The sequence below is a fragment of the Anopheles arabiensis genome, chromosome 3, assembly GCF_016920715.1.
Source record: "Anopheles arabiensis isolate DONGOLA chromosome 3, AaraD3, whole genome shotgun sequence".
Classification (NCBI taxonomy): domain Eukaryota; kingdom Metazoa; phylum Arthropoda; class Insecta; order Diptera; family Culicidae; genus Anopheles; species Anopheles arabiensis.
This window is the reverse complement of record NC_053518.1, coordinates 186,502-207,709: the sequence shown is the minus strand read 5'-3', so window position 1 is coordinate 207,709 and position 21,208 is coordinate 186,502. Positions and strand designations below refer to the sequence as shown.

At 41.1% G+C, this 21,208-nt stretch overlaps 1 protein-coding gene across 15 annotated transcripts in view; it reads right to left on the bottom strand.

Annotated features, from left to right (window-relative positions):
- Window positions 1–2,032: 2,032 nt before the first annotated feature.
- The window catches only part of LOC120899936, a 59,386-nt gene continuing 40,210 nt past the window's right edge, over window positions 2,033–21,208 (bottom strand). For 13 of the 15 annotated variants that reach the window (XM_040306311.1, XM_040306312.1, XM_040306313.1 and 10 more), the window contains 3 exons: window positions 9,183–9,683; window positions 4,116–4,362; window positions 2,033–4,043 (listed from right to left, as the gene is read on the bottom strand). In XM_040306311.1, coding sequence (XP_040162245.1) covers window positions 3,757–4,043; window positions 4,116–4,362; window positions 9,183–9,683 — 1,035 coding nt within the window. In that variant the 3' untranslated portion in view covers window positions 2,033–3,756. Of the gene's footprint in view, window positions 4,044–4,115; window positions 4,363–9,182; window positions 9,684–9,753; window positions 9,871–21,208 lie in introns of those variants that run through there. The other 2 variants (XM_040306323.1, XM_040306322.1) reach the window with 2 other exon arrangements.

Genomic DNA, 21,208 nt, shown 5'->3' with positions numbered 1-21,208 from the left:
GCACACATCGGTCATCCTAATAGGGTTGCTCGTGCTAAACTTTCAACGACGCAGCACATGTGCACGTGAGATTCATAGAAGTTATTGACCGAATGCTGCCCCTTTCGTCACTCATTCCAACCATGGGACAAGCATTCGAGGAACGATCGAGTGCCATTTACACCGTCACATCATATCGCACGACCCTAAACCAGCGCTACGTTCCAAAACCGGATGGCGTGGTGTTGGTTCTTCATACGGCCCATTATGGAGGCAGCTGACCGACTCCCGGTTCCCGGCCTGTACGAACCCTTTGGTACAGTTCTTGGAATTTGAAAAAGTGGGTGTTTTCCCGCCACATATCACCGGCCCAAGACACCTTACGTAAAATTGTGTCCACCTATGGCATTAGCCACATGATCTAAGCGAAGAGTTAACCGGCATCTCCATCTTTGGACTGTCACCACGGTTGCTGGTGATAACTTCGGCAACTGTGTCCTCAGTATGCGTGTGTGTGTATGAGATGGAAGTTTGCACTTTTTATTTCCCAGTTTTTCTCTATTTTGCTCCTTCTCGCTTCCTTTCCTCTCGAAACTGTCGCATGATATGTCGGGCGGCCGGTGCTCTATGAGACCATGCGAGTTGACCGTCATCCCTCGGGGGTGTAGCTCGCCAGTAGTACGGCCTGCCTCGATCGATCGATGACAGATTGATGAATAGACCACACCGATAAGGCAGTGATGTCACTCTCTTAAAGGGAACGTGGCGTGAAAATGTCGCTTTCATTCTCGCACTATTTCGCTTGAAACAACAGTTACCTGAATCGTGTGAGCGATTTTGTGTGAGCAAGTCATGGGAGGATCATAAAAACTGAAAGTTGCACCTAGCTTGTTACGTTCAAATGATCTCCTCCGAATCTTGTACCGCTGGCGACGTCCACCTTCGCCTACTGCTTCTAATGGTACTGAATACCACTTTTTACAACTGTCAATGGGATACAAGTGATGCATCGGAATGTGGCAGGCAAATGGCCTATGCGTGTGAGTATGCTCCACGATGCGATTTTGTTTGATATTCGACGCTTGCTGCACTTGTTTTGTAAGCAGGTAGAGTTGTGGTGGTCAAAGCTGTAAAATTATATTTTAACAAAGCAAACATTTGCACGACATAACAGTAACTGGATGGTAATCCTTCGGGTTGGCATGAATCTCTAATTTTACTTATTTGCGTTAAAATACCCGAGCTCTGTTCACCATATCCAAGAACTGATTTACTATCATATTATTGAAAAAGTCTCGTTATTGTCAATAAGACCTTTAGTTGTAGAACCACTTAGGTTTTTAGAACCAGAAAAAAAAGCAGAAGAAGAAGAAGAAGAAAGAGAAAAATAAGAAGAAAAAGAAGAAGAAGAAGAAGAAGAAGAAGAAGAAGAAGAAGAAGAAGAAGAAGAAGTAGAAAATAGGAATAGAAGATGGCTTATTAAGGAATCGTAAAGAGTGACTTGTATACAATTTCGTCGCTTGTGCAGTCTTCGTTGCAACATTGTATCATGTGAAATATTTCAATGAACGAAATATTTCACTTCAAAGTCGATCGACGTTTCTTGCAAGTGTTTTTAGTTATAACCCACGACACAATTGGTTAGATATTAAAAAGCAGTTTGTGCACAGAACTGTATTAAATAGATTTTTTAAATCTCATTATACAAACTTCTATTGCAACTCTAGTGAAGAAATAACTCATGTTCAAGTTTATATTCAACCTGAACAGGGCTGTGAGAGATCCTATATTGTCTTAGGAGTTATAATAGTTTTGGGACACTTTCTTGGCTCTTTCTTCGAAAGAAAGAGTCAAAAAAGTGTCCCAAAATTATGAGACGCTTTTTTAACTTATTACATGAGTGTCCGATACATTAATGCGCACAATACACAAAAAAGTTCTAAAACCATCCAAAGTAACCACTCGTCTTGTTTCGTTCGAGTTTGGGAAAGTGGCTGTATTTCACGTTTTTGACAAAAGATAGCAGCCCTTTAAGTAATAAATGCACAATCAGTCGTTTGATAAAATTTAAGTTTTTTATTTTCAAACTACACATACGATTGTTTGCAAATATTTACAGCAGAGTCAGAGAACTATTACTCGGCATCCTATCAAATATATTTATCAATAGAAAGCATCAACCTCGCTACCACAATCGTTTTGATGTTGAGAGAGTTCATATCAAGTTCATCTTTGCTCTAAGCGTCTTCTTTGTGTACAAATTATTTTTGAAAACATCATTGTTATTAAAGACGGTAATCAGTACAGGTATTCTCCGATATACGCAAATTATGCGGAATAGCGGAGGCAATAGCTTTTCTCGAATATTAGCGTATGTCGAATTTAGAGGTTTTCAGTCAAATTATAGCTAATTTTCGTATAATTTTGCTAGAAGTGGGAGGATTTTAGCCACTAAATTAGTTATTTTATCTGACTTTAACTGAAGACTACAATTTTATACCTTTTAAAACTTTGGTATTTAAAATTCGACCAAAAGAGATTTTTTTTGTATTTGATTTGTATTTTGTATGTAACAATTTAGTAGAATTTTCTCAAAGAACTGTCAAATTAAGAAAATAGCGTATAGCGAAATCGCGTATATCGAGTATGGTGTATATCGCGGAATACCTGTATGCGCTTGACTTTTCTGTTGGACTGCTTGGATGGGAACTAAATAATCAAACACAACGCCGATTGTACACTTAACATTATTCCTTCAGGTGGGATCGACGCTGTGGCAAGGAGCGAAAGTACCAGCTAGTTTAATGTGTGTTTGAGTAGAGTTTATGTTTGAACTGATGATGGGAAATGAAAAATTTCATCTAACTTATAAAACAGCTAACATTTGCTCATCATTGGTCATTCCAATTCCCCCTCCCCCCCCCTTCATTTTCTAGTGATCGTTTCGACCAGCGCTCACATTGTACGATGATGTCTCGTGTGTTTTAGTTTCGTTTATCACAGACATACATTTTTATTCAACTGACCAATCTTTCAATCCGACACCGACGTATACGATGATAGTTGCTGTACCTATTTTCTATACAGCAACCATTCGTATTCTTGATACAATTCCTTAAATCTAACCTGTTCTTAAGCATCTACGAAATGTGGCACTCCAGTCTAGTTGTGTTTTTCTATTTTAGCACTGGCGCTATATTATTCCAATAGCTTTGCAGCTGTTGAACTATGTATACGTGTGTTTGTGTATTCATTCATGTGTTACATAAAGAGGTGTGAATCTAATGTCTAGTATAGATAAAACCATCGATAATTGAATAAATAACCTAAATGGTTTTTGAGGGAAGAGAGTTGCTTAAGTTTTGATTAGGAAATGTTTTATACCCTATCTCTCCACACGATGTTTTATTTATTTTCTTCGAAAAGATGTAAACTATTGAGATGTAATTGAATGTCATACAATCGCGCTACTTATGCTCATTAGACACGATTGTGCATATAGGGTAAAAATCTATATCCTTGATTGCACTCCGTTCCTACAAGTGAAACGCATGAAGATAAGTGTTGAGGAACGGAAAATAAAATGGCTTAAATATGTGTGAGTTTGAAAATAAACTCCTACTTCCTGTTGATGCTGATCGGGTTCACATTTACTGTTCGTGTCTTAGATCAGTTTTCGAATTTCATTACGTGTGTTACGTCATTCATTTCGAGTAACGGCTCAAAGGATCGTTCAGCTTGCTCCCAAACTGTGTTCTGTCTCACCATTCAGCTGCTTTATGGACTGCGATGCTTGACCGGAGCGGAAACGAATGCCTGGAGACTGAAGTAACGCTGCGTGTCACTGGTCGTAACGCTGGTAACATGATTGAACTGGCACGGTTGCGAGATTTGTGATTTCGGTGGCAGCACGATCGGTTTGGCGCGCTTCTGGGTTTTGCGTTTTCTGCCCGGCGCCGACAGGGCAATGTTTTCCGGATTGCTGGTCAACTCCTCCACCCGCACCCACATTTCACGGGCGGCCTGATTTGAGTCGAAGCTGAAACCGATCACTTTTCGATGATCTGAATGGGCGAGAAAAGTACGCAGTCAGTACAAGCGATTGAGAGGCGCAATAGTGCCGCGAAATATCATACCTGCTGATAGACACATCGTGTGGAAGGCTGCCGCTGCCACCTTATAGTCGGACAGGTTGTCGATGGTATCCTTCCAGAGGGCAAAGCACGTACCACGCTCGGCTAAAACGAACGACACCCTCGGTGTGCAGCGTGACCGTGTGCTGCCCTTGTCGTGTAGCAGCACAGGAATGCCAGTAAACACCAAGCGCCAGTCCTCCTTACCGACACGCTCGTACAGATTGGCCAACGATGAACTAACGTACACCTGTGATGAAAAAATGAAGCAAAGGATAACATGTGAACAAAAGGATCATGTTTAGGCTGATCGCCGATTGTCGTTGGGGTAAAATGTTTGCAAATTATTATTCATCCTCCAAACACATGAAGCAGATAGAGCTGTAGTTCGTGTTGAGGATTTTATTGGCAATTTATGTAGATCGACGGCGTGTGTTATCCGTTTCGAATGGCACCGCAGCAGCATATGTCAATAGTGGACACAGACTAGAGCTCATTTCTCTGTTGCTAAAAGAAGGGTTTCAAAGATCGGGAGATTGTTCTGCGAGTACATTCCTCCACAAGTTGCTTGATACGTGTCTTTTTACTTTTTTCATATTCGTTCGTTGATATGCTGCAAACTTGAACGACAAATGATTGGAAATGTTCCAGCATGATGGAGTGGTATCTTGTGCGTTTCTTTTACATCCAGCAAACAAACAGTTATCTGCTGGGGTTAAACTTTGCTGAAGTAAGGACGATTTCCCCATAAGGTACCCGACGAAAAGTTTATGCAAAATGTGTTTGATAAAGTTTGCTCATTTTGCCCTTTTATATGGTACTTTATTTGTACCTTATGCCTCCCACCACATGGTCAAAGAACAACCCCCTCCAGTGGGTGTGTGTGAGTGAGCGATGGCTGCCGCATATTTAGACGTTTTCCGGATAATTTTACAGTGTAGTATACGCAGCCTCCGGGAACGTTATATCTCTACAGTAAATTTTCTCTGTCGCTCTACTGCTCGTATGAACATTTTGTGGCTTTTCGATGCTAATAAAGCGCATATTCTGCTGCGATACAAAAAAAACGGAACCGACCCCGGTAATGGCGCAAGAAGTTTTAGCGAGTTTTGTTTGTTGAAATTGTTATGATTCTTTAGTTAGTTGGTTTCGCAGCTATGTTTTCTTTCCAACCCTACTTTTCGCGTAATCGAGCGGTTTTATTACCGCGTTGACTAAAAACAGTAATCAATTTAATAGCTCATTCGTCTGCTTTTATAGTTTTCAATTAAAAATGAGCACATTGTTAAGAGTTCGTCTGATCTTAGCATTCGTTTAGTAAGTCAGTTTAGTGCCAAAGTTTATGTTGTAATAAGCGATATAATCAACCTACTAAAAAGGGTCACAACTGGGCACCTTTAAACCATCGCCCAAAAACCAAAAAGATATTATCAAGACGCTTACAATGAAATCAAATGATCGTCATTTGAACCATAGTGCACCAGTCAAGCTCTTTATCTATATGTATACGTGTATGTGATGATTCCCCAAAACTATAACCCAGCTGTTAATTGGTTCCCAAAAGGGGTGGTGTAAAATCAGTGTCTCTTTTCTTCTTTAACTTTCCCGTTTTGCGAATCGCTATTATCTTTCTGTGGTGCAAATTTGAAGCTTCCCCTATAGCCGCTTTCTTACACGGCATATTCTGGCAGCCTGTGGCGAATCTTTTTCGGGCAATCCATGCTATCCATCGCTGGATCGATAACAAAAATAGTTGCTTGGAATCTTATGATAGACCGAGGGAAATATCGTGTTTTAACATACTTTTTCTATCGCTCCCAAGCCCTAGTGTTCTAATGGTTGTTATTGTGCATTTCTTACAACAAGAACCCGTGTTTACGATTTATTTTGTTAACTAACGATTATTATATGCAGCGAAGACTCGTGGTGTGTGAACGCAACAAAAAAAATGGCGAATCTTTTTTGACAATTATTTCAGGTGGAAGGAGAAAGATTCGCGAAGAAATATATGGTTTGTGAACGTATGTACCTTGAAACAATCAGCGAGCATCTTAAGGCTATCAGTTATCTGCCGAACTCCTGCTATTGAGCGGTCTTTGCCGCGTACTGTTTTTTTGTAGTCTTAATGCCATCTTCTCCAAGCACCTTCATACTCTATTGATCATAATTGACGCTGAAAGGCAAGGTTTGGTGGAGAAGGTCTAAAAAAACACCTCTTTGGTCCTGCGTCAGCCGCCAGTAAAAATGCTTTAAAGTCACAAATCATCATTAACAGATGATAACTTTTCGATTTAAGATGTAAAATCACCTTTTCTTTGTTGTTCTCCAGAGGGATCGTCCGAGGAAAGGGGGGGAGGGGGGCGTTTTAGTATGTTTCTGTGTGTGGAACGGCACTGTTTGACAATCTCTCTAGGACCGTTGTTTGTCCTCCTGTCTGTACCGAATGTTGTTTTCTTGCTGTGCTTTCTGGCATCCTCATGTGTTGAAGGTGAAGGTAGTGTAGGGAGGGGGGGGGGGGAGGGCGGTTAGGTGGATGGCAGAGAGAAAGCACGAGGCCGTGGTATATTGGCCTGGTTTTGCGCCTCTCTTGGTTCTTTCTTTTGTGCTTCTCTCAGCATGGGTGCAAGTGTAAACGCCATAAAAAAGTATACACATAATTCGCATTTAAGTAAATTTAACATATTTCGCATTTAAGTCCTCCCCTAGGGAACTAAACTCAGCTAAAGAGCATACAACACAACAGTAACAAACTGGTGCTAATCGGAGGAACCGGCGAAAAAAGCAAAGCACCGCACCCAATCATTTATGCAAACGATGTATCGCAGCAGTGGCAACAGTGGGAATATCAAAGTGGCCAAACTTTTTGCTGACTCTCCAGCATTTCTCCTTGAGCTTTGCGTAAAGGTTGAAACCTAGATCATGTATCCGTAACGTGCACGTGGTTCATCACCTTTCTCCCCTTTTCCCGGTCAGGGGGATAACGAGGTTCCTTTTTTTAATGGAAAAACACGTTGACACAATTTTTCCGTGATCTCTCATGTGATTAGAAATTCCAGGACGTGTATGTGACTCCCAAAAAAAAAAACTACTGGCTGTCATTCGATCGTGATTATTTGTATGATGGTCGGTCTGCTTCTTTCGCTTGTCAAACTTCCATCAGAAGAGTTGGTAGTTCGTGACACTAAATTTTGGACACTTGATGCTTGAGTGTTTTTTTTTTCTTTTCAATTCATTTCATTTTGATGCGTTACTGTATTGTAGCTGACAGACACGCTCTATTCTTGTTCAAAATTGCCCCACGTCCATAGTCTTCCGGAAACACGTGACCCGGATTCACCCGGTTTTCAACAACAAAATGACACTGACTCATGATGTGGCAATCATAATTGACATTAATTTTGCCGCCGGCTGAGAAAATTGAGCACGCCTTCCCATATGGATCTACCTTCTGGAGAGTGGCGTGTTGGACGAACGCGTCACACTAATGACTCACTATTGTTTATCTCTGTGTGTTCGCCAACGGCCAGGCCAAAAGGGGGTAATTGTTTGTTGACAACTGACCGCACACCGCTCCTTCTGGAGACTACGCTTACGGCCACAGCGATAAGCACACCGGCATACGTTCAATGGTGCAAAAGCTGAAGATGACAAACTGCTTTAAGGGTGATATGCTCTTTTGTACTGTAAACACATCAGCATTCTGGGCTTAAAATCTGCTCGAACGACAGTCATTGGTGCTGCAGAAAGTGTGAATATTCCATAGTGTATTTCAAGTGGACTGTTATTCCCAGAAAAAAAATTAACTTAACTCTCTCATCTACTTCAGCCTATTCCACGGAGGATAAACATTCTACAGCATGGATGGAAATCAAGCAACTTTATAGCAACACGCTTCATGCAAGAATGCCGGAGCTGGCAAGTATACGAAGATGTGTGCATTAACGTTCAATTATATAAGCTCCTAGCCGGGTATGTTGTGGTCATTAATTTTACAATTAATTTTTTTTTGGAAAATCGAATCGATCCAACATTTTCAGGATGCCTAAAAAAACATGTTTATTTTCACACTGATCCAAAAATCAGAGTTTTAATTATGTTCAATTTAAAAAAAACTATACAACTATAAAACAATAAAGTTATAACATAAAACAAGAATTGTTATGTTTATCATGGGAGCGGCTTTGTCGTATTGCTTATAGAAATATTGTTATTATATAAACATAAAATATGTTTAAAAGATTCATAATATTCCCGTATAAAATGTATGGCCTACACGGGTAGGTCATAGAAGTAAAGGTGCAGTTTTGGTTATTGATACGAAGGTTAAACAAAGAATTCATCGATTCCTCAAATGCACTCATGACGTAAATTCGATCCATCCGTGCAATCAGCACCATCAATTGAGTTTGTGTCTGCGTATATGCACACTTGCTGCAATTGGGGCTGTTCACGATATTAGTCAGTTTTTTGTACGGAGTTTGACAGTTGGAGGCTGAAATTATGTAAACACTCCATAAAAAACCACACACAAAACTAGCCTGCAATTTTCAGTCTAGATTATTCTAGCCTCAAAGCTAGAATTAGATTCGAGTGCCTGCTCGAAAAAACAAGGTGTTGTTTACATTTATCCCAAGGTGCATTAAAGAGATCTGGTGATGGAATCTAAAATCAAAGTGTATGTAGTCCAGGTGATCTCATAGCATTTTTTTTATAACCAAATTTGAATATCACTTTTTGACAGGATGGATGAAAACTTTTGTTCAAACAAGCTTTCTGGAGGCTTGACCAATACACAAAACACTCTTAAAATCTTCATTCAGAAGCAGAAGCGATAAAAATCAGCCTTCTAAATTCATACATCTTGGGATAAGCCCACCTGTATGTTATACCCATTGAGATAGCTGTTCGAAAACTGCTATACAATGCAAACAGCTGACAGGCTGAAATTTCAGCCTACCAACTTAAAACGGAAAGGACCCCATTATTGCCTCGACTTCGACCGACGGTGCTGACATCATCATACACTCTTCCACCACACTCTAATTGATGTATCGACGCCCTCAAACTCACCTCAGTGCCGAGTCCGCTGAAGAAGCTCTCGACCTGGGCCCGTTCGTAGTCGGTGATGACGCCGTTGTCCAGACTGATGAGGTCGTGCTTGGTGTACTCGAGATCGTCATCCTGCTCGTCCACGTCCTCCTGCGTATAGCTCGAGTTGGGCGAAATCATTCCGCCCATATGTTGCTGTTGTTGATGCTGCTGGTGCTGCTCCTGTGTCTGTTGGAGATGGTCGTGAGTCGAAAGAATCGAAGTACGGTGGTGTGGCTGATGGCGATGATGATTGTGATGATGATGGTGATGCGGATTATGGAGAAGGTGGTGCTGATGGTTGTTGGGATGGTGCAGCTGCATCGGATGTGACTGGGGGTCACTACCGTCCAGGGACCAGTCCTGCATTACCTCGCAGATCTCCGAGACGGAACCGTCCGAGCTATCTGATTTGCTGGACGAGCTGGATGGGCCACTATGGTCACTCACTGACTCCAACCGGTGCCGCTGGAGGTGTGTCATCTTTGTTAATGAAACAAAAAGAACAAGAAAATTAAAATTTGTATTCCTCCTCGCGGCAACACTCTTTTACTTGAAATCACATCAACAGCCGATTGCCAACTTCACGCAAATACGTGCACCATTTCGACCACTTCGGCTCACAAAGCAAACTGCAACTTACAACGAACGTACGTCGGTGAATACGGTCTGTCACTGTTTGCGCTGAGTTCTAGCAAGAGCTGTGATAGCGATATACTAAAGATAAGGCTTTAACAGCGTGGTTCTATCGGTGTGCTACGCATATGAGTATGTATTTGTAGAAAGTTTGCGAAAAATGTGCTAGAATTGAGTGCTTCTGGGCAGTGATTTATTTGATAAACATTTGATAAAGCATAAGGTCGTATGTTGGTAACATCAAGTAACATTAAATCTCTCATCTGCTAAGTTTATTATCCTGATATGATTCAGGTTTCTTAATACTTTTTGGCAATAATGATTCCTCTATCGAAACAAATAATTAAAACGAAGTGTGTCAACCATTAGCGCAAATATTTTCGAAAATGTACAGCCATGATTGTTAACGTTTAATGTTACCGTTGGACTGTTGGTTAGCTGATAAGAAAGTCCCCCCCTACGCGAGCTCAATTTCACCCTTTTTCCTCGTATTAAGCGTCAGCAGTTTGTTTATGTTATGAAGATAGCCTATAGAGGTGGGAAGGTAGACTACAACTTCGATTAGATAAATTTCTTTCTCCTGCAAGCGTTGCTGCCTTCATAAAGCACACTAAACCCTCTTTAATAGCACATGTCACCTAGGTAAAGAAACGTTTTTGATTGACCGGATCCTAGCGTTTTACAATCACAACTCTGTATTCAGCTCTGTTAAGTTTGAGTTGGCCTTTATTGTTTTTATCATAAGAATAGAATTTGGTTTCGTTATCATGATTGTTGGTATATTCTCAAAGATTTCTGCTATTTAAATGGTATTATTTCTTTTGGTAAACATTGCATATACCCAATGAAATATTTTCCCTTTAATCATACAGATGGGTTCTTTATTATTTTTATTCAGGAGTGACGGCTTTGCCGTATTGCTTAAGATGGGTTCTTTATGACACAGGGAAAAAAATAAACGCAGCTTTAGCTAACAGCTAACGGTTTGCGATACTTTGCACTTGTTCGGTCACTTAGCCTGGTACAAAATATACCACCTCCATGAGCTGGAAAGGAAAACATTTGTTTTGCATCATTTCGCTGAAACGGAGAGCATAAACGAAGTAAAACAAAGTAAAAAAAGACTTTATCCCACGCAAACAGAAAAGACATCACTGGACGATTATCCTTCGTTAAAAGGATACCGAAATTACGTGAAGCGTATATTGTTTATCGTCCAGCGCGAACCAGAAAAGGGGTGAACGACATGAAAAGTGAAATGATTAATCAACTGAAACTGGGACACCAACAACCCATCTTGTCTCGCGGACAAATAGTGCGGTTGGATATGGTTACTATCAACCCGGGGATTGCAAACGATGTCAGAAAAAACAACGAGCAACTCATCCACTGGTCTAGCCATCGTACTTCGGTATTCTAGTAATGCTGACGGGAAGCTTTCAACCAACCGCACACGGTAGAGTCAACTATCCACAGCAGTACCTTTAAGTCATCAACCGCAAATTATTCCTCTCTTCGAGACCGCATTGAAGCAATCTAAGGAAAATTAACGAAGAATAAAAGAATCGCTTGGTACACATCCACGGTACACGGTCAAAACATCTTGTTCCTCCTGTGACGCTTTTACATCATCATTTAAGTTCATGATGTTCAGGGTACTATAGTGCAGTCCTGGCACTTTTTGCTGCTTTCGCAACGTGTCATTATGTATACTTCCTGGTCCTTTGGCAGAGGAATTGCTTTCACATGACGAACGATTTTCATCCATCATGCCGGGTACTGCCATCCGTGGACGATAGAGCCGGCAGTGTGCAGTTTCCCTTGTTTTCACAGAGGATCATGTGGTTATGGGAAAGGATGTAATAGCGGACGATTTCTAATCAACATACTCTTTCGCAAACACGTTTTAATAAGGACAACAAATATTCGTTGCTTGGTGAGTTCTGATCCTCCTGATCCTTCTGAGAAAAACTTGTTTAGTGAATAAAACCGTAGAATTTTAGGTTTGTCAAATCAGAAAAGTAAATTTAAGTGATTTAATCGTTAAGACACAGGAGTATAACTAAAGTTTAAAAACACCGAGTTTCATAGGTTAGTTTGTGTACATTTTTGTTTTAATCATATTAAAAGTTATACTTAAAATTGCCCTAGCCTTTGTAATACATTATCTGTCCCACATTGGAGTAAATTAAAAGTTAGCATTAATGTCATTACAACTCTGTGTTTTGCTCGGTGCTGCCACCGTACATACACATGTATGATGAACTAAACAAATGTTCATTTATCATTAATTAACGGAGAGAGGTTACAGCTTAACCATTTCGCGCTCGGCGCAGAGTTTGGTCTAATGGAGCTACTCCCATCAGTGGGAGTCCATTCAGTCGTAAGGAAAATTTAATACCTTGCTCCTCCAAGCTACCTGTAAAAGGCTGGTCTGTGTCGTAAACGCCAGTACGGTCCTATAAAAGGATATCGCAATTGGATAAGATATTTCCTTACAGGACCCCCGGGTGCGTTCGATTCTAGTCTCCAAGTCTCTAGTCTCAACAGACAGGCATTGGGTTGGAGTTCGTTTGTGTGAGTTGGTTTTACCATTTATTTGCATACGACAAATGAGCGCTCGGCACGACTTTTTAAAGGCTCTGATAAAGTTCGATGAGCTATTGTAAGTATACGCTAATGTAAGTAAAAATTGATTGCAAACGTGACCACGAAATGTTTAGCGCAGGCTGTCCAGAAATCGTCGCTTCTATGAAAGCGCTAAATCGGTCTGGGTGTCTGGAAAAAGGATAAACAATCCTTAATGCAAGGTAACGATGCACAAAAACGCTGGGTATACTAGCGGAAGACGCATGTCTGAGAGCAGGAGGAATGAAAGTGTGAGATAAGTTAATTAAATCAATGTCTCTCCGGTGGTCCAACTTCTGTGGTAAGATTGCACCTTTCGTAGGAAGTCAACGGTGCATTCGAGGTGAACAGAGGAGGCCTGTAAGATGGAGTGGTAAAGTAACTTATCTGGAATTCTTGAACGAAAGAGAGAAAAATCGGGCAAATAATGTATAACAGTCACTACCGGCTGATAATGGCCGCCGAGGAAAGTAAAAGCACGTTCCCAGCGAGACCACATCCTACGCAAATCGAAGCCATTGATGTCGATCTCACTTGTGGGGTTGGATACTCGATGGGTTGGTGTGACCGGTTGGTTGATTCTGACTATTTTCTATTTGTTCACTTACTGTCAGCGCCGTGTGCATGCTACTGGAAGCAGACAAACGTCCTGCAGTGAACGGAAGCTGCTGCTATCGTTCGTGTGCAGTCGGCTACTCTGACTGGCATAAACCGGGTTATCGGTCTAGTCTAGTCTGTTTGTCTACGCTTCGGTTCAAAATGGAAATGCAATTCAATTACTTACGCGCAAACGACAGAATGTGGCGACATTCAGTGCGACATGTGCTGGTAGGGAAGGTTGGGGACGCATAAGTGTACAGTTTGGTTATGCTTTCCTATTGCCGTTTCCCGTTCGTGCGTGTTTTCTCCGTTTAGTACAGACAACATCCAAAGAAGTGTTCATGGATTTGTTTGTGATTGACTAATAACCTTATCGTGCTTTAATGAATCTAAATTTAAAACATGGTTTGTGAAGAACGGCCTGATAAGAGACATTAAGTCGGTATGCGATGCATGGTATGTTATTACTAATAGATTGCACCTATTTTATCATGTTTTAATGAAAGCGTATGTACAACTGTTATGGTTTGATTAGCTCAATACATTTAAATAAAAGCACTTCACACACATTGTGCAACCAATTTTGGGAACTTTTTTTCTGCTTCCGGATAAAGTTTTCCACGCATTGCCAATAATTTAGCGGGCAACTAATTGGGTCGAGAGGGACTTCCGCAGAAGCTTGGGGAAAATCGAATATTACCGTTCAACCATTTACGACAAACTGCACAAACGCCTAATAGAATTGTTGGAGTATGTGACATAAAAAAAAGGACTAAACTTTATTCGTTGGATCGCTGTCGCCCGTTGGCTCTCCCTCTGTGCTCTTGGCCGAATGAATCCATCGATCAACCGATGTCGTTTGATGATATTTTAATTTTCGTTCGTTGCGCACATTACGGATACTGACGTGGCGCAAAAATCATATCACGTCATAAACCGATGACAGCGCGGATTATAAGCTCTCTCGATCGGCCATGCCGTCCCCTGGGGTCATTTTTACCACCATGTGTGTATTCTACTCTGGTGTCATCCCATGGGAGGGAGCAGTGTCATTTTTTGCGCCATGTGTGTATTCTACTCTTGTGTCTTACGTTTCGAGAACCGTTGACAGTAATTCTTTTCGCATCAGATACAGCTGCAGCACTGCTTCTGGTCTCCAACCGATCGAATGTTGTTAGTTTGCTGTTGGCGCTACTGAAGTGCTGGTTCAGGGTGCACCGAGCAGCACATACATTCGAGCATGTGGGGGCAAATTTAAATTATCATGATGCTGCTCGTACTCTCAGTGCATCTGCCTGTACAAGTTGTCTCTAGAGAGAGAGAGAGGGAGTGTGTGTATGTATAGCGATGATATTTTGAAGTGTCGTCTATTAGTCACGTACACTAACGCTTCTCTATTTGTCTCGTGTGTATTTTATTTGCCATCTGAAACAGACAGATGGTACTTGCATAACGCCTGGAGAGTATATCCAATACAAGGCTTTCAGCCCCAAGGGAAAGACTGAAAGAACATCGCAGCAAAACCTGCACAAATATCGCGCTCTTTATTAAGATACATTACCGACGTTTTCAGGCGCACAAGTGCAGCGTGAAACGTTGTCTACAAATTAAAATCATCATTTCCAAACTTCCGTGCAGCACGTATGCTGCTAGTGATCGTGATGTGTGTGTTTAAAGATGTGTTGCTTCCCAACAGCAATGGATAAAGTTATGTTGCGATACTTGCTGTCGAAAACTTAAGTCACACCTTCGAGTGGAAATTCATGTAGCTTGGAGATGTTGTCTCTTCCTTCAAACCGTTACATAAGCCGTAAAGGATCCACGAAGAAAAGGACTTCACTTGAGCTTTTGAAGAATGGCATACAAAAAACTTTGCGACAGGGGTTGGGTCAACCAAAACGGCAATAAAGAAGCCCTATGTCGTTATGCAAAAGGGAATTTGTCAAGCGACTCCGTCTTCAAACTTCACATCATCATCGTGAAATTTTGCTGTTTCTTTTCTTGCGTTTCTTAAAGGGTACTCCTTACTTACTTACTTATCTTAAAGGGTACTCCTAGATGGTGTTTTTTGGAAAGTTTTGAGTCTTGTCTAGCGCGCCCACCGCAAACGGAACTTGTGACACTTCGGGACATAATTGAAAAATGAAAATGAATCGATTTAGTTTTACACATAAAAACACATTTACATTTAACACATAAAAACAGAGAAATGGGGAATGGAGAGTTCCGCGTCACGCACCGATACTGCGTCCAATAAATGGCACGAGGGCTTCAAAACCTTACCGCACCCTACATTACGATGTGGTAAAATTAATTACGCCAAAATATGGTAACTTGGCGAGAGAGGAAAAAAAATAACAACACGTGACCAAATTGCGTTGCCCACCGCCTAGTCAATTGAGCGGTTTGTGTCTCCTAAATGCCCTCGAGCGGGGGATAGCTGTCGTTGCAGCATCGCACAAGCTGTCTTATTTCCCCTCGCTGTCCTGTAAGCGTGCAACTAGACATCCCGCCAAAAAGCGTCGCGCCGTGAAGCCAAATTCTTTGACATTCAATGATATTCAATCTTGAAAATTAACATCATGTAACCAAGTTTTGGAGTACAGTCGTTGCCACCAAATTTTGGCTCTAAGGCAGCGGTCGGCAAAGTCCGGCCCGTGGGCCAAATGCGGCCCGCCACAACATTCAAACCGGCCCGCGTGTGTGAGGTGCTTTTATTTAAATGTATTGAGCTAATCAAACCGTAACAGTTGTACATACGCTTTCATTAAAACATGATAAAATAGGTGCAATCTATTAGTAATAACATACCAAACAATACGTACACAAATTACTGAAGATCTTTTCGTATACCATATTAAACTATCGTACTTTTTCAACTTTTAATTAAAGTACTATGGAATGACGGACCGTTCAGTATGTTCGAGCTCGAGGTCAATATCCCCGTAACTTTTGCATGATAATGTAAAAAACTTTAAAATTTTAAAGTGCAGTTTGTCGCTTGTGCTTTGTGAATTGTCGGAGCTGGTTTTAATTAAACTCTACAAGTTTCAATCAACCATGGTTTGTGGTTCGATTTGCACCGCCACCGTGTACCTGATAACGACTGTGACGAAAATATGCCATTTTCGGCTGGCTGTAGAAAAAAACTAGGAAAGATAATTTCTTTACTTTTACATCTGTTGAAAGGGAATTATTTCAGATTACTTGCACAAATAAGTTAAAGACTTTGCGAATTGCCTTTCGTCAGTTATTAGGAATTTTCACCATGGTGGACGAAGACATGCATGATTTAAGTTCTACCTTCGATTTTCATCAATTCCTCCTAAGTTTTTGCTACAAAATTGTTAGAGTAGAGTTTTTGCATCACGTTACATTGAGTTTTTGCGTAATTGTTTGCCACTGCGCAGCCAGTGGATGCGATTTCTAATTCCTGATCTGTTTATTCATGTTTCCCAGGTACTATATTACTATATTACTGTTTGGTGGGTTGCATCGATATCCCGGTCCTGCTAACGCAGTAATGTAGCCACTTATCCTTCTGTCTTCATTTCAGCTTCTTTTGAAACCTCAAAAATGAACCTGGGCTTTCTTTCGATTATTTGATTGTTGCCTAACAGTGCCAAGATGTTGGCGACCAAAATGCCAAAACGGGTATATACGACGTCCACAAACTTCCGCACGGAGTCCATTTTGGACGCTACGGGGTGCCATTCTTTGATCGCGCACGCTTTTGATGCACTTTTTTGGCCATCATGGTTAGAATTCGACTGATAGAGGTGTCAAATTTTGTCTGCTAACTAATGGGATACTACTACTGAAAGTGCAATTAACGTTTTGTTAGTGCAGGTTAAGATAAACCCATGAAAAATCGACAATTGTTGTCCATTTTTTAATGAAACCGTTATGTAATATTAACAATATTTTAACACCACAATAAGACTATCGAAATGAAGGTCGTATACAAAATTTTATGATTTATATTTTTGCATATTATTTTTTTTTAAAAGTAGGTATTATCAATTTTGAACCATACTTGGATGACACAATTATAGGAAAACAGCAATAATACCAACCGCATTACTTGATATAATTAACCAATTATTTTGTTTCTAAAATTATATAATGTAATAATTAAACCACAATAATAGGAAAACCGCATTCTCCTGGCCCGCGGCTTTACATCATTTACTAAATTTGGCCCTTTGCCTCAAAAGTTTGCCGACCGCTGCTCTAAGGCATCAATTTTTGACAGTGCGCATCAATTTTTGTCTCTAAGGCAGGGGTCTCCAAACTACGACCCGCTCTCAAACTGTTGAAAAACATCTCGCAATCAATGTTGTAGACATTGGAAATTGACTCGGAAAACCCTGTATCGTGCTGTTCCAGCATAAAACTTCAGGAATAAGATCGAACATTGATAGTCCGCGCGAGGCGAGCATTTGCAGTTGAGATTTGCTTTTTCCGTTGCCTTTAGGAGGGATTACAACAATGTAAACGGCACGTTTAGATCCTCTCGTTCTCTATCCTCTTGGAGAGATCCTCTTCGACGGTTTCTCCGCAAACAAACTGTAATAAAAGTGTAATTAAATTCATGCGCCAGACCGTAGTTGAAGTTTAATGCAGTACGTTTCAGCGAAAGTACACCAACAGTCAGTGGCGGCAGGAGAGCACACACCTTCGATAAGGCGAATATCAGATGGTGTCGGTGTACTAAAATGTAATTAGCACACTTTATCCCGCGCAGCGACGAGCACTTTGTCCTGCTGCCCGCATTGGTATCACTGATTGGCAGCAGGGAAGATACCGAATGGTAAACGCTATGAAGTTTCAGCAAGGAAGCAGCAGTAAACTCTCAACAAGAAGACACAGAAGGTTTGTACCTTTTTGTAGGTTTGTAGCAGTGAGACAGCAAAGGGTACATTTTTAGTAATTCAACAAACAGCTTGTGGTACTTGAAGAGGGTGAGAATTTTGTTTGCACAGATTTTCAATGGAGAAGCATTTAAATGCATCTTGGGAGGCAGAAGAGAAAAAGTATTGAAAAAATATAGCCACCGATTAATTGGCTACCATCGCATGCCAGAAATTGCACGTGAGTGTGGGTAGCTGTGGTATCAGTGTTAGAGGATGTCTGTTTGTGCTGTATGTGTTTCATTCTAACATTTATTTTATTACTAGCATTGAGAATACTATGATTTCATGTCCTTGTTTGAGTCATGCTCACGTCCTGAATACTAGTGAACTGATTTTTATAATGCGACATCCGAGAAAAAGTAAATTTTTATTTTTTAAGGTCGTTTGCATGATATTCGGATTTACTAGGCAAGTAATAGAAACAGATTAACTTAGAGTATGAGTTTAAACGTGATTAGCTTTATTTCTATTCTACTTTATCTAATCAGCCACTTTCCATCTTCTCATCTGGTATCGATTCGTACGGACAACTTCTAAATGTTCATCATCCTTGTTATGGCCCAGCGTCTAGTGGTTTGAACACACGATATCATGCTTCTGATCCGACCATCCAATCTGTCCTAATAATGGACACTAATGGAAAAGATACTTCGTTCGTGAATAATTCTTGTACCACATTAGCATTGATTGATATGCCTTCCCATTCTCCCATTCCCCACGTGTCAAACGCAACACGCAGACACAAACTGGCTATACTGCACCATGACTTGCTTCACTCTCCATCCACAACAGACGTAGTGGCATGACGTTGCTATGATGCAGAACAAACTCGCAAAAAAAGCATGAATCATGTCAAGGCTCTGATCGACCATTTCTATCTTCTTATCAGGGCGCGATAGTACAGGTATTCTCCGATATACGTTATTAATGCGGACTGGTCGCAATAGCGTATCTCGAATATTAGCGTATGTTGAATTTCGAGGTTTTCAGTGAAATTATAGCTACTTTTCGTATAATTTTATTTAAAGTGGGAGGTTTTAGCCATTAAATTAGTTTTTTTATCTAGCTTACATATAAGTGCCGATTATGTGACTCAACTGCTTGAGAAAAAGTATCAAAAATGCTCATTTTCTATTATGATCCGTGTTAGAACACTCGATTTGTCTCTGGTTTGATATATCGAACTGACCGAAGGTCATTTGCATTACCTGACTCAAACGGAGACCGTTTTTTGTCATACAGCTTTCCGTCATGTTAAAGCTACGGAAAGCGTTTTGTTTTACGGTTTAACTACTAAATACATATATTTAAACCACATGAATTGCATGTAATTAAATTCAAAAGGGATTTTTTGTAATTATTCACTACAAAAAGGGTGGGAATTACAAAATACACAGAAATTAGAAAATCATACCACAAGCGCTACATTTCATGACATTGCCAAACACATTTAAAGAACAATAATATGCCACTCGTAGAAATAATTATAAACTGATACGATACTTCCTGCGTTACGCGTTGCAGTTTGTTTTGACAAACAAATCCATTTCAGATCAATTTGGTAGCAATCTCTCGAGTCAACGAAAGAAGTCTCTAACAAGCTTGTATAATACCGATTTCGTTTCAGTTCGTGTAGCGCGATTTTGTTTGACACATTTCCGTTTGAATCAGATAATCGACACTATAAGCTTACAGCTTACAGATAGCTTACAGAGAAATCGAGAATGGCGTATATCGGGGAATACTTGTATAGCTAACCAAAATTAGCCCGTCTATATTTTTTGATCTCCGTTCTCCTTCCACCCCCATTCCCAGCTGAAATGGACATCAAACCCAAACAAGACTGACACATTGAGGTGAGTTGACATTCGACCCCACGGTTCTAATTTACCCGATTTCCGCCACGACGATGTTTATTGGCTGCGTTCCCTCTGCACAAGAATAAACCGACCAAACGGGCGACCCGCCACACTCGATCCGCACCATCACTATCCTCACTTTATTTGACCGCAAAACAATGTGCCACAATGACACAGTTCCCAGTGTGTATGCCTTCCCTCCTTCCCCCCCCCCCCTCCAAGCTCTTCCAGGGGATCGGCAAAACGGTAATAAATAGCAATGCACCGAATCGCACACAAAGAGGGAGTAAACCGTCTAGCGCAGTTGGCCTGCAATCTTGTCTCGAGGTTGCAACCGTCAGCCACCGTCAGTTTCCGGAACGGCGCACTTTTCTTACGCCGGTGCTAACTGGGTGTGTGGCTTATATCCCCTGCCAGTCTGGGATAATCTAGAAGTCGGGAATTGACCTGACCGACTTTTACCAGCGACGTGTTGTTATATAAAGCTCGGGCTCGGTTCCGTTTATCCATTCCTTTTGTTTGCTCTACGTCTCGATAGTTCCGTGGGAGTTTCTATAAATTAGCATATAATAAACCATTTTGCCACAGCCACAGATTACCCTGGCGGGTGCTCGCTGACGGGTGGTCTGGTTGGTACGTGTCGTGTACGTGATGCTGCCCTTGGGCGACCGATACCGGAAGCAGGTCAAGCGTTGCCACCCTTCAGGCTCATCGCACCTGTGCGAACCTGTAGAACATCATTGACAGTCGTCACTCGCAGGGAAATATGGAGAATCGGTTTGGACGGTACTTGGTTAGATATTTCTTGTCGGTATTTTTATGACCATTTATGACCACCTCTCGACTTTTGGCAGTGAGGCAAGGAAACTATCACGTTGCTTTGTATGGGTTGGGCTTGTCAAGCAGGAACTGGCACAAGCAGCAGACCGCTGTCTGTGCCTCAAACATACCGGAAGCATCAACGTAGGACCTGTCGGAAATGTTTATGGGGAACATTTTGCAAGGAAAGAGTGTAGGTGTGAATATGAGTGTGCCATTCGCAGGATTTACGTTTACTATCGTTATTAACTATATGTGTGTATGTCGTAATGTAGGGATGTCTCTGGCGGGTTGGGGGAATGTTTTATTGGCAATGCTGGGTTCTTTGTTCTGGAGTGCTGGGGCGGCTTTGGAGCCACTTGGAAATGTTGATTTTCGTTCCATAACTTGAAATGTTGTTGGAAAGAAAAGCAAAACATTACCTAAAAATACAAAGAGTTTCAGCATGATTTAGTTTAACTTTAATGAAACCCTTGGATATTTGTGTCTCTTTGCACATACCCTCAGAACTTACTCAATCTAATCGAAACTCCCTTACAACGTGGCACAC